This window comes from Schistocerca nitens, chromosome 1 (assembly GCF_023898315.1).
Source record: "Schistocerca nitens isolate TAMUIC-IGC-003100 chromosome 1, iqSchNite1.1, whole genome shotgun sequence".
NCBI lineage: Eukaryota > Metazoa > Arthropoda > Insecta > Orthoptera > Acrididae > Schistocerca > Schistocerca nitens.
In genome coordinates this window covers 1,037,205,167-1,037,224,780 of record NC_064614.1, presented here as the reverse complement: position 1 = coordinate 1,037,224,780, position 19,614 = coordinate 1,037,205,167, and the positions used below count along the sequence as shown (strand labels likewise).

The 19,614-nt window shown below is 38.0% G+C and overlaps 1 protein-coding gene across 1 annotated transcript in view; it reads right to left on the bottom strand.

The window, feature by feature from the left end:
* Window positions 1-4,526: 4,526 nt before the first annotated feature.
* The window catches only part of LOC126223916 (small subunit processome component 20 homolog), a 206,637-nt gene continuing 191,549 nt past the window's right edge, over window positions 4,527-19,614 (bottom strand). Inside the window, exons 32-36 of the mRNA XM_049942200.1 lie at window positions 10,377-10,698; window positions 8,233-8,483; window positions 5,626-5,832; window positions 4,873-5,142; window positions 4,527-4,787 (exon numbers count right to left, since the gene is read on the bottom strand). Coding sequence (XP_049798157.1) covers window positions 4,638-4,787; window positions 4,873-5,142; window positions 5,626-5,832; window positions 8,233-8,483; window positions 10,377-10,698 — 1,200 coding nt within the window. The 3' untranslated portion in view covers window positions 4,527-4,637. The remainder of the gene's footprint in view (window positions 4,788-4,872; window positions 5,143-5,625; window positions 5,833-8,232; window positions 8,484-10,376; window positions 10,699-19,614) is intronic.

Genomic DNA, 19,614 nt, shown 5'->3' with positions numbered 1-19,614 from the left:
ACACACCTTTGTCAGCAGGTCTGGCCATATCATGTGACACGTGTGCTCGATGGGAGGTTTCTGAACTATTCCCCTACTATGGGCTCTGAGCACTATGGGACTTAACTTCTGAGGTCACCAGTCCCCTAGAACTTAGACCTACTTAAACCTAACTAACCTAAGGACATCACACACATCCATGCCCGAGGCAGGATTCGAACCTGCGACCGTAGCGGTCGCACGGCTCGACTGTAGCGCCTAGAACCGCTCGGCCACTCCGGCCGGCTCCCCTACTATACCCATGCAAGTTCACTTGCCTCCATCAGGCAGTCCACTGGTGGTGATACTGAAGAGAGCAATCTATTTATGTTTGTTGGCTGATTAGGCACACTTTTTTGTTGGATGCTAGTAGTATGACATTTGTTTGTCACAAGTAGACATAATTTTTTACACTTCATTTTGGTAGTATGCTGCACATGATGTTCTTCCATTGCTAAAATTAGGCTTAGAGCAACAATCCAGAGTCATTCTGAGAGTTTTGTTATTTTCTAGGCTTCATTTCCAAGAAAGATCATCAGTAGTGGCACCTATCATGAGGAATTTTCACAAGTTTAATCATTCTTGGTCTACTAGGTAGCTCACTGGCCCTTCAAATGTTCATTAAGAAACAACCAAGTTGAAATGGGAATGTTTCCACACTAGCATTTATTTGTTTTAGGTACTATTGAATGCAAATAAGTTTTTGGAACATTCACAGCCAATTTTTGCCAATTCTTTACTTTTCAAAGCTATAGATAGTTTTCTTTTGGTTTAGGAACTCAGACATAAGGAGAAAGTCTCCTCAAGACAAAAATTGATTAGGAGATGACGCCAGAATAAAATGAGCTTCAAGTCCTAGTGCACCTATGATCAGATTCAGTGAAATCTTAAGTGTTTTATTAGATGATGCATGAGAATATTAAGATTATTGCATCTTCTAGTCATTGAACAAAAAGCTGTGTTTTGAATAATTCAGAAAAGTTCAGTTACAGGCAGTGAAAAAGAGTGTTTAATATTACACCTGGCTCTCTTAATTTTATTAAATTTTCTGTCAACATTGTGACAGAGGTATCAGTTATGTTTATGTAATACGGTGTTTCACTTTCAGCAAACTTATCTGATATGAATGTTTTATTGTTAGCATTTGACTGAAATGGGCACACAAACAATTAATATAAAACACGAAAGGCAACTGTAATTAAAACTGTCAGCGGTTGTTGAACTATGGCCTTCGACCCCCTACAGGGAGTTTTACTTTGGAAACTGTCCAAAGCTGAACAAATCTACACGGTATCAATGACTGTTCCCTGCCAGAAAATCCATGCTATAGTAACTACAAATAATGATCTTCCCATTAGCCTTACTAACATTCTCCTTATGAAATTATACTAGTATTTCCCATTGGTTGCCTGTGGATTGCAAGAACATATTTTTCAGCTTGCAGATACACTGCTGTCATGCAGCATTCCAAATGTCTGTTCAGTATAACACTCATTAACATCCAAAGTGTTATAGAATATATCTGACACTGTCAGAGTAGGAGAAAGTAAAATTATAAAAATTTTAAGAGCTTTCTATAAAAATTTTTAAAAACCCTCAAAAATTTTATATATTTTGTCTCAATCGCATTTAACATTAAAAGTTTTTTTACAAAGTGATGACCATCTTCAGATCTGAGGAGAGGCAAACCAAAGTAAAACTGCCTTAAGTAACAAAGATACATAAAAATTGCTATTGACTTATTTTAAACATTTTTACAGGGAATTAAATCCACATGTAGTATTATAAATGCACTTGCAGTGTGCAACACAGTTGCATCATCCGTAACATACTTATTTTAAATCTTTAGGTAAAATCTGCTATGTACAGCCTAAAATGAACATAAGGACAAACATATTATATACTGGCAAACAAATAAGAATAACAGATAAGAATAAGAGACAAACATTTAATGGGAGGACTAGTTCATTGAACGAACCATGTTATTTGTGATGCCAGTTGATAGAAAAAGCCTGTACAGTGTCATAAAAAATTTTATGCACTGAAATGTCTATATAATTATTTTTGTTACAGTTAGTCACTGCAAGCACAGGCTTGCCTATGAAAAGGAAGAAGTAAGTCACAAATGTATACTTTTACTAAATAGCACATGAAACTAAGATGATTGACTTCAAGTACAGCTTACATAGTGTGTTTCACTACAAATGTTTCACTATTCTGAATAATAGTATTAGTTTTATGCAGTTTTAACTACAAGCAAACATTTGTAACTTGCTTCTTCCTTTTCAAAGGCAAATCTCTGCTTGCAATTAGTGACTGTATTGAAAATAATTATATAGACATCTCAAATAATAAAATTTTTTATGGCCCTGAACAGGTTTTTGTTTCAATATCTGTCATAGATAGTATGCTACATTCAATAACCTAGACTTTTCTCTAAATAATTATCTCTTATTCTTATTTGTTTGTTTTTTATAATTTGCTTAAAATGCAACACCGAAGTCAGGTTTTTGTGAGGCAATTTGTCCTTCTTTTTAGTAGTTCTATGTTAATAAGATATTTGCTAGTAACCATAAAGCCACATCTGTTCCATTTATGCGAGTCCCAGGCAACACTCTGATACGCATAACAAATATGCTTGTATTTCATTTTTGAGAACTGTTGCAGTCTTTTCATGTAAGTATTTCCTTAATGCTTGGTGGGATGTATTAAATAAGTAATGGAAGTTGCAAAATATTACATGAACCCTCAACTTTCACAAAATTATGTTCTTCCTCTAGCTCTCTCTCTGCTGAGAATTAATCATGTCACATTACTGAACCCTGCACCTGGATTAAAAATAGTAGTTACTTGCAAATCTTCACCAGTTCTGACTGTGGCCTCCTAGGATGCTACCTAACAGCATGATGATCTTGGTCTTCTTCCTTGTCACCTTCCTCATCTTACCGTATTTACTCGAATCTAAGCCGCACCTGAAAAATGAGACTCGAAATCAAGGGAAAAAAAATTTCCCAAATCTAAGCCGCACCTGAAATTTGAGACTTGAAATTCAAGGGGAGAGAAAAGTCTTAGACCGCAATTCAAAATCAAAACAGAGTTGGTCCATTGTAGCATGAGAGACAATTTAGGCCGAATGGATGAAGATACAGCTACAGTAGTTTGGTTTGAGTCGTAATCTTAACAGTTAAGCTTTACCAAGTAGCCATTGCTATGTGTCAGGCGCTCCATTTGTATTTATATGGGTACCCTTCCTTTTTAAGGTGCTTCGTCTGGCTTGAATCGATTGCTTATTTTGCTTTGATCTGATAAGTGTCGTTCTCTTTGTTATAGGTGTTTACGTCACTCCAAGCTGAAAACGCGTTATTGTACTGTGTCATGCATTGTTTGTCACATTCTGATAATGAGTGATTACGACCTGTCGCCGCTCGCAGCATGGCTATCTTTTGTGCATGCTACTGCCGCTTACAATGAGGGGGGGGAAAAAAAAAAAAAAAAAAAAAAAAAAAAAAAAAAAAAAAAAAAAAAAGAGGAATTGTCTCATAAGCGAAACAATGGCAAGAGACTGCTATTTGTTTTTACTTACACTGCTGCTTTCTTTGATAATGATCAACAAGAAACAAATAATAGACTGCATATGACGTTCTGAATGAGAGTTTAGCAAAAATTTTTCTCTGTTTGAAAATCTTTGCAGACGCCTCTTTAGTACATTACATTCTGCACAGAAATTAGAGTCATTTTAGATTTAAAAATCTAGTCAGTTGCCGTGCTTCATTTCTGACTGTATCACTATTCAGCATAAGAATAATACGAATATAAACATGACATGATATGTATATTCTTCCGCGTTTGCTGTTGTCTCACTCTAGTTTCGTAGTTTATTAGGCAGACAGGATTTAAATGAGATAGCAGCAAACACGAAAGAATACATGGCATAATGTTTACATTCTTCTACCTTTTCTTTTAATTTATTTACTGATGCAGAGGTTTTGGCGCCAGTATTTATCTTTGTGCCTGCAAAGCGTGCCTGTGTAGCTGCACATATATTCGACGGCAGAAGTTAGTTGTGGCGGCACCTACCAACATTTTTCAGAACTTACGCTTACTTTGCACTCGATTCTAAGCCACAGGCGGTTTTTTGGATTACAAATACCGGAAAAAAGTGCAGCTTAGATTCGAGTAAATACGGTACTTTGTAATGAACACCTTGTATTATCAAAGTGCTTTGGATTTTGTCAGGTTTTCTGTCAGATTCTTTTCTGCCACCAAAGCAATGAACCTACTGGAGCTAATAGAAGTAACTAGACTTGCAGTGTTCCTGAATGTTTTCAATGGCTTGAAAGATTTAACCCCATTCCAGTCATTTGACTGACTCCAAAAATTGCTCTTCAAACTGCAGCTTGAAAATGTTTTAACACTGGAACTTCTTCACAGATTACAATATCACAGATAAGAAATCTTAATATATAATTATTGACTAACAGATACTTTTTGTAAGTGAAACATGAAAATACTAAAAAATAAATATATTTACACTTCTCAATGACTTATTTACATTACACATACTTAATATTCAAAATTTTCTGTAAATATACAAAATTTATGCATTTGTTACATAAAACTTATATAATTTCATCGATGGATAGTTTATCACTGTGTTTTCTCTTCACTGGTTTTCCTTTAAAAGCACTTATCTTCTTCTTTTTGCTATCCTTCCTCTTTAACTGCTTTTTAATTCTTCGTTTTGCAGCCTTCTGTGGCTCTGTCACAGCCTGACACAAACAGAATAAAATATATGTAAACTGATTGTACACCTGATTCAGAATATTAAAATGTCATACAGTGTGCATGGCTTACCTCTTGAGCCCTGATTTTTTTCCTGTCAGCTCGACGTGCAGTTAGTGACATCTGAAGCTTTGTAAAATGATGAGTGTATTCATCTGTACCCACTTTCTTCTTAATTATATCTGCTACTTCTTTAGCTAGGCGACATAGTTCAGAATTTGAATCATCAGAACTTGTTAGCACACGAACCAGAGGGGGAAGGAGATGATGCAAGTACAGTGGAAGCTTTTCTTTCCCCAGATCGACTGCCACAGCTCCAATCCATTTGAAAACAGCCTTTTGCTAGAATATTAAAGGTTTAAGATGGTATATTTTAACAAGTTAATAGGTTAAAATGTCTATATTACATTTCAAACAATGGAAAATCCAGGATGGAATATAACAATACGAGAGAAGGAAGGAAAGTTGCGACTCACCATATAGCGGACATGCTGAGCTGCGATAGGCACAATAAAAAGATTCACACAATCATAGCTTTCGGCCATTAAGGCCTTTGTCTGCAGTAGACACACACACACACACACACACACACACACACACACTTGTCAGCAGTAGACACACACACCCACACCCACACACACACACCCACACCCACACACATGCACGCACGCACGCACGCACGCACGCACGCACGCACGCGCGCGCGCGTACGCACGCACACACACTCACGCAAGTACAACTTGCACACACATCTGCAGTCTCAGAGAGCTGAAACTACACTGAGTTCAGTTACATTGTTAAAAAAAGGAGCAGAAAATCACTTACCAGTGTAGTGGATTGTGGTGAATGTATTATCTCATTATTTGAAATTCTTCTCATTCGCCGAATCATCCATACAAGAGATAATTTTGATTTATATTGTTCCTCATCATCTGACATCTGTTGCTCTGAACCAAATACTACGACTTCTGGAACATCTTCTTCCTCTAAATATTTTAGGACCCTCGCCAAATAAACCAAATCTTTAACCACCTGTGAATGTCAGACACACCATTCAGATTATGTAATTTATGAACACAGCTTTATTCATATAGACATTTAGGGAGAAAGATTCGTGATTTGTCTGAAAAATCACAATTCTAAAGAAAACTCATTTAACCCAGAAAGGTAAGGGTAATCTCAAGGAATTCCTCAAGATTTTACAAATTCTTACATAGATATATTGAATAAGTTTGTTTCTGCTTTGAAGAGTAATTGCTTGAGAGGTCAACACAATGAGCTGAGCTGGTATATTGTTCACTCAGTCATAGATGCTGCACCTCAACATTGACTCCTGCACACTCTATGATTTGAAGGCCTCTACTTCTTTTGTTTCCAGTACAGGCTCAGACCACCTGTCATTTGTTTCTCTAGCTTATATCCCTATCCCATTCAGTCTGCAGTCTGCTTTCATACTGTATTGTAGTCAATCCATGTTTCTTAAAAATTATGAAATGCCATGAACAAATGTCTTTCTGTTAACGAAAAAAGCTTGTTATTTAAGCTGTAGAGAGTGGAATTTTGAAGAAAAAAAAAGATGTTGCAAAACAGTCTGCTATTTTATCATCTACAATGTCAGATTTTAAAAAATAAAGGTCATCTTACTGGCTGTGCCTCAGGCAAAGAAAGAAAAAGATCATCAGGACGAAATTATCTGTCTCGAGGAGTGCTCACTGCTCACTCAAGTGGATAAATCAGTGTAGAGGACAAAACACTTCTGTGGATGATTTCATGTTGAAGGAAAAGGTCAAGTCATAGTATTAAAAAAGGTCACAACATCATGTTAAAAGTAATCTGTGAAGGGAATGTCAGCAAAGCCAATTCCCTTTATACTGAATGGAGTGATGAACTAAAACAGCTTCTGAATGGCTACAACCCATACAACATATTCAACACAGAAGAAACCAGACCTTTTTTTTATAAATATCTTCCTGATTGCACATTAGGAATCAAGAACAAAATGGGTCTTGGAGGAATAGGTGGGAGGAAGGCTCGCCTGCTTGGCAGTCCAACACCACTGCCACCTAACTATGATGCGTTGCTGTTGTACACTGCTCTATATTGCACTTTTTGTCCTTGCACCATTCACTGTTTCTATTTTGCTTTTTTTTTCACATTCAGTACACACTAAAACAGCTTCTGAATGGCTACAACCCATACAACATATTCAACACAGAAGAAACCAGACCTTTTTTTATAAATATCTTCCTGATTGCACATTAGGAATCAAGAACAAAAAGGGTCTTGGAGGAATAGGTGGGAGGAAGGTTTGATCATGGCTCGCCTGCTTGGCAGTCCAACACCACTGCCACCTAACTATGATGCGTTGCTGTTGTACACTGCTCTATATTGCACTTTTTGTCCTTGCACCATTCACTGTTTCTATTTTGCTTTTTTTTTCACATTCAGTACACCTTCTTCCCATTTTCATGCTTGATATATGTTCAGTTTTTCATGGTTTGTCCACTTGGGCCTCTTACCACTAAATCTGAGGGGGGTGCAATGGGGAGTTTCCCTTGTAGCTCACATTACCAGTAAAAATTAGCTGGACAATGCTAGATGGAAGTAATTCACTCAAAAGAAGGTCACTACAGTCACTGACTATTTTTCAAAATGACATGTAAAGTTTTCACTGGTTTGTTTTTCTTATACTGTATGTATGTACTGTAAGTATACATTCATGTCTTATATTGCACATTATTAAAATAAGGATGAATGTCTACATGTACATACTACAATTTACTTTCAATCAAAGTCTAGTGTACTTGAATGTTTTTCTCCACCCCTCTGGATTATTTGAACTTTCTCCATGGTCCCTTGAGTTTCAAATTATCGAGAGTCAGCTACGCATATATATTTTAGGATGCATGTACTGTTGATCAAGCACTGAATATTCATGTTTTATAAACAAGTAGTAACATCCTGACTTTATCATAGTTTCATGTTTTAAACAAAGTAAAGTATGACTATAAGGCAATGAGTGTCCATTTTAAATGAGGTTCATAATTGTGCCAACAGGTTATTAGTATTGGACACAATAAATGCAATTTCAAATATATGTCTGTAAAGATTTGTCATACAATTAAAATCATTACACATTAGTTCAGCATGGTACAGAAGAGTCATGCTAACAACACCCTTCCCAAAGGTAGTGAAGAGTTAACAACTTACAGAATTATTGTTAACAACATGAAAAACTATTGCTAGATTTTAACTGTTTATGTGTGTAGCTGTCTTAAAACTTCCTTTTTGTAAGCAAGCATGCTATGTTTATTCACAGTTCTCAGATAATTGAAATAATCATGTCAAAAAAATTCACAAAACTTTTCAGATGTGCCTAACAATAAAACACAGTAACTTTTAAATGAACTGATGAGTCTGCTAAGTGTATACCTGTTCAACAAAGTCATCTGATATTTCAACAGGTTGCAGTTGGGCAGACAGATCCAATATTAGGGATCTAAGTTTTCCAGAATTGTTCAGGAAACCACAGCCATTATAATTTTCATCATCACTGTTAGTCTTTTTACACACATGAAAGGCCAATCTTTTTGGGTCAAGTGAACCAAAGACAAAGCCCAGGAACTGTGCTGCCCCCAGACGGACCCACTCATGTTCATGTGATAGCAGCAACTTTGCATTTTCTGAAAAGTGAAAATAGATGTATATACAACTATACAATACAAGACAACTCATAAAACTAGAAAGAGCAATGTTATTTCAGAATACCACAAAAACAAATCAGTTAAAATAACTATCTGAAATAGATTACAAGAGCTATTAAATTCACATACACATGGACTGGCAGAATGCACAATTCCAAGCACAGGAAATAACAAAACAGGAATTAAAAACAGTAGGCCCACTACTATCTTTTGGAACAATGGATTCCTTGCTCAGGGTGAAACAGAGAAAGTAACAAGGAACTAAGGAAGGGTCTGCCTTCTGCAAGAACACAAATTACTGTTTTGTTTTATCACCCAACCCTGTTTCACCACAGTTGGGGCATCCTCAGTATATACATACAGGTTTTTTTTAAGTTAACGAACATAATACATTAGATTTCGTTGTGTGTGCACTTTACCTTTTATATTTTATGTTGTGTATGTGTCCTGTGGTTGCCAACTAAAATCAGCCATAGGACTAAATTAGTACACCATGTCATCTATAAACACGAGGACTGTTAGAAAATCATCTGAATTGAATTATTTATTAATTATCCAACCTTTAAAATGTATGTTCTGGTAAAACTCTTGGCATATACCTGTTTTTGGACTTACTATTGTAGTACTTTGCTACTCCTTAGCTGTAACAAGTTTGTTTTTATGTACCAAGTGTGCTTTTGTGTAGGCTAGCTGAGATGAACCTGTGGACACTGATAAAAGTTCTGTATGGCTTGGGTATGGTGAACTACACAAAATGTTCAATTTTCTAACATCTCTCCTGTTTGCAGATGACAAGGCGTACTAATTTAGACCTGTGGCTGGTTTTGGTTGGCAGCAACAGGACACAAACAGTGTAAAATGCAAGGTAAAGTACAAATACAATTTAAATGATAATGAAATCTGATGTATTATATTCCTTAATCTAAAAATAACCTGCATGCATGTATTTCAGGAAAATAATAAAAAACCCACTGAGGAAGCCACAACTGTGGTGGAACAGGGTTGGTTGATAAAACAAAACAACAATTTGTGCACTTGCAAAAAGGTGGAATCATCTTTAGTTCATTATTATTTTTCTGCAAACACGGGAACTGAGCTCTAAACTCCAATATGACAGAGAGAAAGTAGTCTGGTGAAATGAGAGATGAATAGTGGCAGATCACTCGGAACTCAAGTTATGAGGGACCCCATGAGGTATAAAGTAAAGATGTGCACAAAGTTAAGTGGAAGTATGAGGTCAAAGACAGTACATTATAAGTACAATACAAGCTTGAGTTCAGAAATACGAGAAACAGTTATAGTAAGACGTGAAGATGGATAGAGAAGAAAAGAAAATTACAGGTGGAAAGAACAATATAAATAATGCATAGCAAATAGGGTGTAACTGGGGGAGGTGGTAGGAACTTACAGGACGAAAACATAGAAGGAAAGAGGGTGGAGGATCAACATAAGTTGATTTATTGTAGGTGTCAGGATGAAAGTGTATGTGGGGGAACAAGTTCCCATTTTCAGAGTTCGAGACACTGACTGTCTGGGAGATGATCCAAATGACTCATGGGACTTAACAAGCACTTATCTTTCTTGAAATGAGAATTAAGTGGGACTATAGGTGTCCCCTCAATAAAATGGTTCAAATGGCTCTGAGCAATATGGGACTCAACTGCTGTGGTTATCAGTCCCCTAGAACTTAGAACTACTTAAACCTAACTAACCTAAGGACATCACACACATCCATGCCCGAGGCAGGATTCGAACCTGCGACCGTAGCAGTCGCACGGCTCCGGACTGCGCGCCTAGAACCGCAAGTCCCCCCAATAAAACTCCAATTCAGTTCTTAAAAGAAAGAAGTAATTCTGCAACAAATTAAAGTACCTGCAAAACCGTCAACTTCATACTTCCAATTGTTGCTCTTTAGGAAAGATGGACAATGTTCACATATCTTTAGGAGGGTCTGAAGTACTTGAAAAAGCAGGTGATCATTCCTTATTTCCTTCTGTTCCTTCTTATTTTCACTATTAGAATCCGATGCTGCAGGAACAACGCGAACAAATCTACCTGGTCGATTATCTTCAAAACCTCTACCAAACTGCTGTAACAGAACTGGCAGCACTACTTGAAAACGGGTTTCAAATTCTTGCTTTTCAGCTTGAACAAATAAGCCACAAAGCTGTGCAGCCAGCTGTCGATGTTTCACCTGAAATAGAAATATGCACTGTACATAACTTGAAGTAATTTACAACTAAAGATACAAAAAGACTCATAGATCACAGCAAAATAAGAATTTGGTCATGTAGCAGGCTGGTGGTGAATTGTCACCATACTCTGGAGCAGCCTCATGCCTGTGTGTTTTGATGCTTACAAAAGGCAAGGTAATCACTGTCGAAGATACATTTGGAAACTGTTGCTTAGTTGACAAGAGAACGGAGCAAAGGATTCCATGTGTATAGCTCTGCTTGCAAAGTAACCAGTGATGTGAAAGATCCTACCCCTAACACTAAATGCACATTGCTCTGAGTAAATGTAGCTTGAAACTACTGTTCACGTGTTGGGGACGATGTGTGAGAAACTTAGTTCATTGGAATATCTTGGGGTGGCCACACAGTCTCACTTAAGTCCTCATAAAGATATTAATCAAAATAACATTCAAATTTATGGACTGAGATGGTTGTCAAAATTATTTAGTAGAAATTGCAGACATACATTTTAACATAAAACTGTCAACTTTTTTCAATTTTCACTGCTCTTATGGAGAATACAAAAAGTATAGCATCACTAAATCTCTTGCAAATATTCCATATAGAATAACTAAAATACAAAGTGCAAAACAGGGTATCTGATAAAAATTTAAGCCCCAGAGCATGTCACTTAAGCAAACACAGCTAAGCGTCATCTACGGTGACCACCAAAATAATCCAGAGTCCCAAATCCTATTGCTTGTGAAAATTTAAGTCTCTATAACTCACATGTGGAATTTTTGAAGTTTCTGAATCTGTACTAACCGAAAATTGATTACCTTTGAATTGTAGATGTGATTGACTTGATGTACAAAGTAACATAGGTTCTGTGCACTGTAACTGCCCAAGACAAATAGCTACATTATGCCCACTGTAGCCCCTTGAATCCACAATAGTTGTTATCAACAGTCGAAGCTGATTTACTTACACCTTAGAAACACAAAATCTTAATTTTAACCCAAAAGTCTGACCTGAAATCTGCTCATACCATCAATTGTGCTTCCTGGCAGTGATCAAAATGATGTTAACTGACAAAGAATATTGCACTACTTTAGATCAAATTAATTAATCAAGCAACAAAATCCCTCATCATAAGGGCAAATTAGGCAAATAAACGTTATAACTTGCTCATGTGTGATGTGTGATGTCTCTGCACTGAATAATACACAGTGGTACTTGAATTTCTCTACACTGCATTATTTAAATTCATCGTTATCAGCCACTTGACATCCACTATGGGATAAAGGTCTTCTCTGACTTTTCCAAACACCCACACTGGTGCTGAATGTTTGGCCCATCTACCATCCATTTAGCTGGCAACATGTCCCAACTGCTTCTGTTTCATTTTCTCTACAATTCAGTCTATTGCGTGAATCATACATTCGTTCTCCTGTCTATCCTAATAATTCCCACCACTTACAGAGTTGCTCTTAGTTTCATTTCCTTTCTTTTCATTTATTTTCCTGGCCATTCAGTTATTTAGAATGCAAAAACTCATCAACTGGTTAGTTGACTTTAATGTTAAATTGTAATAATTTACTTAAGTGTTAACTGAACATATCTTAATTTTATTGTAATCGATTTGCTGTGCTACTTTTGAAATTGCTCCATTAAGATCATAATTTGGATGTTGAAGTTCATCTGCACCATAGGAAAAGTGTATGGTGTCAATGTAAGTGGTTCAGGTAGTTTCCATTAACAAGTATCATTCTTCTTTTCCTGTTTAGTGAGCCAAAAACTTCCTCAGTGGCTGCTGGGATAGTTTAGGTGACACAAAATCTCTGTGACTGACTTCATTTACAGCACTGAAATTCTCACTATCCTGATGAAATATAAGGGAAGCTGTTGTATTAGCCTTTGTGATCCTGAGTATACTAAAAAATGTTGACATGATGCCTTGTTCGTCAAGGGTTGTCTATTACAGATTTTGTTGAAACCAAATCATAAGCTTTCACAAAATATACGAATTAAAGGCAAAACATTGTAAAAGTTAGTTAAAATGATTTGTACATAAAATTATACATGTGTCCAATTACTGTGTAAAGAAACAGTAACATGCCATATTCACATGCTGTCTAATGCCATCACTCATCTTTTTCTCACATGTCACAATGTGTCAGGAGATGCACATGGTCACAATTAATCAATTACTGCAATTTAGCAGTTTCCAGAATTTACTTAATCAGTGTGTAGATATTTTATATGTACGACGTCTTTTGAGGGCTCTCCTGTAGGGCTGCTGAATGACACATTGTTCTGAGACTGGCACATTGAGATGAAAAGTTATATCAATATTACTGAATTTCAATTAATCAAGTGTTCTGGCACTTGTAGTATCAGTGCAATCAATATTTCCATTAAAATTATCTATTTTCTGAGCTTTAAAACACTTTAAAACAGTGAATCTGTTTTTATTGTGACATGGGTAGGGGTAAAACTTCCGCACACATGCAGAACCAATGATCTACAATACTGAAATGTAGACAGAGTGTACATCTACAACTACAAAAGTTCAGACTTAACACATGTACACTGAAAATTATATTTTAAGAAAAATATGCGAAATACAGGATAGCAGTTGGCAATGAGAGATGTTACCTAATTACATAAGGTGGTGGAACTAATGACAGAGGTGTGTTTGATAAACATCATCATGGCAGTACTTACAGGAAGATTACTGGCAGCACACTGAAATGTAAATGTGTGTGATATGATATAGAGCAGGACATGCAAATAAACTTAAGTTGTACTCTTGGGTCCTAACCTGACTACTACAGTGTACATTTTTTTTCATAAACTAATATCCCAACAAATTCCATTTAGTTCATTATTTTCCACACACTATCTGTGATGATCTGAAACTAGTTTGTACATCACCTGGAATAGGTTCAATCACAGCTTTTGTATACTGTTGCCAACTTTCCTTCCATCTTCCTCCTGGACTAATACTGAAGTTTGGCCTATTTAGGTGATATATCCTATACTTATTTACTTTCTAGTTCCCCAAGCGTCGATTACTACCATTGTAAGAGACACCTTAATCATCAGTTAGTTAATCACTGGAAAATCCTCCGACCACATTGTGTAACAAACTGGTCTGATATTCACTTGTTTGTTCCCTTGACAACAGCTCCTGTCATTAATGCCTGGCGCCAACTGACTGCTGGGTGTTCTTATACCATCACCTCATCCCTCCACAGGTACTAGGCACTCAATCATTGTACAGACACTGATGAGCCAAAAATTATGATCAGCTGCTTAATAGAGTGCTGGTGCACCTCTGGAAAGAAATACAGCAATGATTCTGCATGGCACGGATTCAACAAATCTTTGGCATGTTTCTGGATGCATGGGGCAACAGATGTCTACACACAGCTCCTTAAGTTATGGGCCAGTGGATTGTGGGTAAAGAACTGGCACCCAATAGTGCCACAGCTGTGTTCCGTTGGGTAGCACAGATATAAATGCAAGGTCACTATCATGGCCCTCATACCACTTAGAACAATTCAGGCCTTCCTGCTAGAAGCTTCCACCACCGTTGGGGAAAAACATCGAGCAAGAAGCATTTAGTATCCCAGCTTACAGTAGTAGGTGTCTACAGTCATAACGACTCAGAGATATTCCAAGTCTCTAGCAGAAAGGTCACCACAATTGTCCGCAAATTGAAGGCCATGTGACTCATATTGGCAGTGTTGCTAACATGGTTATAAGCTGGCCTGCAGATGGCAAAGGTACTTGGTCTGTGCTCCATGAAGTGTTAAATCTATCATCATAGTGCTACACTTACATCAACTCTGCTTTGTTTATGGGCTTCCTGGGTTGCACAATTAGTTTACATTCACTGCACAGCTAATGATAATTGTTTACAGTTTATGTTTCCATATCAGGAGTGGACAAAAAGTGTTGGTACACATTTACCCTATGACGCATTTAGTAACCCAATCACTGTTAGTGCTGATACTATGCACCTGAAGTTTCTTGAATGTTGGTAAAAAAAAACTAAAACAACTGCAACAGTAACAGCAACAAGAACAGCATGCTGCTCTCCAGCAGCTCTTTGCCAACAGTAAAATCATCAGTCAGTAGTCATGACTACACCCCTACTGCTATTCACCTGCTTTGACAAGGCTTTATAAAGCTGGAAGGTACACACCCAACATTTTGAACTGCACTGTCTTGCTTATAGAATTTCTGATATGCAGCAAAGTCTTTTACTCCTGTCTTCTAGCTATCATTTGTATGAAGTGGTGCAGAAATTGTGACCACTCTCAGACCCCAGTGATTTATCTTTCAATGCGTAATGTGCTCTGTTAACTGAACAGTATGGCTGTCAGATGCATCTTCCAGCTGTAAGACTACAGTTTAAAGCTCAGCACACTTTCATTTACAAAATTCTGGTATCAAAAGTAGCTAGCCATCCTATACTATCCATTATTTGAAAAGTAGTTAGTCACTGTCATGACCAGGAGCCAGCTGATGATACTGACATCATCATCTTTTTCTTGTGTCTCTGTCTCATCAGAGTTCACAGTCACCCAGATCATTCACATCTCTTGAGAGACTTAAGTATATCAATCACAATTATCTCTCTCAGCATCAAGTAAATCCCTTTTTAGTAGTAAATGGGTGGGTCAAGAGCATCTTTACACCTCAACATTGAGGCAAGTTCCACACATGTCAGTAAAGTTTCAGTCGTGCCTTCAGGTGGGGCTGTTGTCATACATGGAACAGTGGTCTGCAATGCACCATTCACTGTCAGGCTTGTGGCAAATGTGGACACCTGGCAGCTGCATGTCAACATGCCACACGCTGGCCTCTTGTAAAAACACAGTCTGGTGAAGGCACATCTCTTCACATAGGTACGTCATTGGTTCTCACCTTTAGTGACTTGTTACAGCTGTTCACTGCAGTTGCTGTGTAATTAATCAGTGAAGACACACTTTGGTGGCTCAGTTTATCGCCACAGAAAAGGGCTCAGAGATGGGTTGTGTCTTACTGGCAAAAGAGAATCCTTCTCCACAAAGAATTGTGAATTACAGCTAATTAATGAATGCCAAACTTCCCTAATTGTAGGTTCACTTAACACTGATAACAATTTCAGCTCAGACACTTTTACAGCACCTTGTTTCAGAGTAGTGGACTACATATGTTTAGTGTCCAGAGCAATGCCATTAACTGATTTTGATACTCTCTGTGCCGCATATAAGGAAATTTTGAAGCATTACTAGGTCGCGGAAAAAATTGTACTTCTGATATATCATGAAACCACTTGTGGCAGAAAAATTTTGTAGAGCTCACTCTCTACTGTTGGTTGTTGGAATTGCTATTCAGGCTAAGCTCACATAGTTTCAGGAGTTAGGTGCCATTTCCATATCAAACAGTTAAATGTTGACAACAATGGTTGTAATTAAAAAGCCTACCTGACTATATGTAGTTGTGGTGATTTTAAAGCAACTATCAATGCTCAGTAAAATGTTGATCTCACAGCCGGAAGATCTGATAAAACTAGGTGGTCAATATTATGTAGAAATTAATTTAAAAGAAGCATATCTTCAACCCATTAGATGACAAATAAAACAGCAACTGTTCTGAAGGGCACAATTTGATGTGTTCCAGTGTAACTAATGCCCCCAGCCACATTTAAAAAATACTTGCACCAATTGATTTCTAATATTCCACAGTACACCAACTACTAAGACATTACTACTGTAACAGAAGAACTCACACAGAATATCTTAAAACGTAGAACCATTTTACAAGTGGCTTTAGGAAATTGGTCTACATTGTCAGTTATGCAAGTGCAGCTCTTTTTCACCCAGCATTAAATAGCTGGGGCATATTTTCAGCAACAAGTACCATGGCCACATCTACATGATAACAAACTTTCCCTCATGACTAACAAGAAACAACTGTAATCTTTTTTGGAAAAATCAACTATTTATACTTACATACCCCAAACAGTGCAAATCACTAACACACTAAATCAGTACCACAAAAAAAGGGTGGCAAATTTGTGTGGTCAGTGACATGTCTGGAGGTTTTTTGATACCTCAAGGAACGTCTAAAATTAGCACAACACTTGGTGCTGTATACACCAGGTTTGTATCTGACATTTGCATTGAATGTGTAACAGCACAGAATGGGGTGATTTTGTTTCATAAAATGTCAGGCACCTCTGAAAGGCCAATTGCCTCTCCCTCAAAAACATTAACACCAGTGCAACAAACCTGTTCCCAAATTGGCAATGAGGCTTTAGTGATAATGTATAGGATGAAATGTACTTGTATAGCAGCAAATTGCACATGTTAACTTCACTGTTTGGGAATTAGTCCATGCTCCCATGAAAGGAATAGCAGTCACAACTATCAAATCCAATTCCACGCCACCAACCAACATGGAAATGCAGGCGTACTGTCGTGCATTGTCATTGACTCTGATGTACATCTACATCTACATTTATACTCCGCAAGCCACCAAACGGTGTGTGGTGGAGGGTACTTTACGTGCCACTGTCATTACCTCCCTTTCCTGTTCCAGTCGTGTATGGTTCGCAGGAAGAATGACTGCCGGAAAGCCTCCGTGCGCGCTCGACTCTCTCTAATTTTACATTCGTAATCTCCTCAGGAGGTATAAGTAGGGGGAAGCAATATATTCGATACCTCATCCAGAAACGCACCCTCTCGAAACCTGGACAGCAAGCTACACCGCAATGCAGAGCGCCTCTCTTTCAGAGTCTGCCACTTGAGTTTGCTAAACATCTCCGTAACGCTATCACGCTTACAAATAACCCTGTGACGAAACGCACCGCTCTTCTTTGGATCTTCTCTATCTCCTCTGTCAACCCGATCTGGTACGGATCCCACACTGATGAGCAATACTCAAGTGTAGGTCGAACGAGTGTTTTGTAAGCCACCTCCTTTGTTGATGGACTACATTTTCTAAGGACTCTCCCAATGAATCTCAACCTGGTACCTGCCTTATCAACAATTAATTTTATATGATCATTCCACTTCAAATCGGTCCGCACGCATACTCCCAGATATTTTACAGAAGTAACTGCTACCAGTGTTTGTTCCACTATCATATAATCATACAATAAAGGATCCTTCTTTCTATGTATTCGCAATACGTTACATTTGTTAATGTTAAAGGTCAGTAGCCACTCCCTGCACCAAGTGCCTATCCGCGGCAGATCTTCCAGCATTTCACTACAATTTTCTAATGCTGCAACTTCTCTGTATACTGCAGCATCATCCATGAAAAGCCGCATGGAACTTCCGACACTATCTACTAGGTCATTTACATATATTGTGAAAAGCAATGGTCCCGTAACACTCCTCTGTGGCACGCCAGAGGTTACTTTAACGTCTGTAGATGTCTCTCCATTGAGAACAACATGCTGTGTTCTGTTTGCTAAAAACTCTTCAATCCAGCCACATAGCTGGTCTGATATTCCGCAGGCTCTTACTTTGTTTATCAGGCGACAGTGCGGAACTATATCGAACGCCTTCCGGAAGTCAAGGAAAATAGCATCTACCTGGGAGCCTGCATCTAATATTTTCTGGGTCTCATGAACAAATAAAGCGAGTTAGGTCTCACACGTTCGCTGTTTCCGGAATCCATGTTGATTCCTGCAGAGTAGATTCTGGGTTTCCGGAAATGACATGATACGCGAGTAAAAAACATGTTCTAAAATTCTACAACAGATCGACGTCAGAGATATAGGTCTATAGTTTTGCGCATCTGTTTGACGACCCTTCTTGAAGACTGGGACTACCTGTGCTCTTTTACAATCATTTGGAACCTTCCGTTCCTCTAGAGACTTGCGGTACACAGCTGTTAGAAGGGGGGGGAGGGGGGGGCAAGTTCTTTCACATATTCTGTGTAGAATCAAATTGGTATACTGTCAGGTCCAGTGGACTTTCCTCTGTTGAGTGATTCCAGTTGATTTTCTATTCCTTGGACACTTATTTCGATGTCAGCCATTTTTTCGTTTGTGCGAGGATTTAGAGAAGGAACTGCAGTGTGGTCTTCCTCTGTGAAACAGCTTTGGAAAAAGGTGTTTAGTATTTCAGCTTTACGCGTGTCATCCTCTGTTTCAATGCCATCATCATCCTGGAGTGTCTGGATATGCTGTTTCGAGCCACATACTGATTTAACGTAAGACCAGTACTTCCTAGGATTTTCTGTCAAGTCGGTACATAGAATTTTACTTTCGAATTAACTGAACACTTCACACATAGCCCTCCTTACGCTAACTTTGACATCATTTAGCTTCTGTTTGTCTGAGAGGTTTTGGCTGCGTTTAAACTTGCAGTGAAGATCTCTTTGCTTTCGCAGTAGTTTCCTAACTTTGTTGTTGAACCACGGTGGGTTTTTCCCGCCCCTCACAGTTTTACTTGGCATGTACCTGTCTAAAACGCATTTTACGATTGCCTTGAACTTTTTCCATAAACACTCAACATTGTCAGTGTCGGAACAGAAATTTTCGTTTTGATCTGTTAGGTAGTCTGAAATCTGCCTTCTCTTACTATTATCTAGAGTCTGATAATCGGAAATGATTTGTTTTGTACTTGACCTGCATCTGCAGTCACCTCTGACAGTTTGCAAGATAGGCACAGTATCCACCAGTGACCCGATTCTATGCAAAAGTTTGTCAATGGTACTGTCAAGTTGCCCTGAGAGTTTTCCAAAACAAGCAGACCTCAAACTCCATATTTATTCTGTGATGCAACACCGTCTCAACGCAACAAATGACATCTTAACATTGAATCTAAGATGACTCTGAGTGCCTGGTCACTGTTGCCGCCCTGCTCCAACTCTGCATCCTCCACCTACTGCATTTGAAGACATTAGCTCAGTTGCATTTTAAGGCC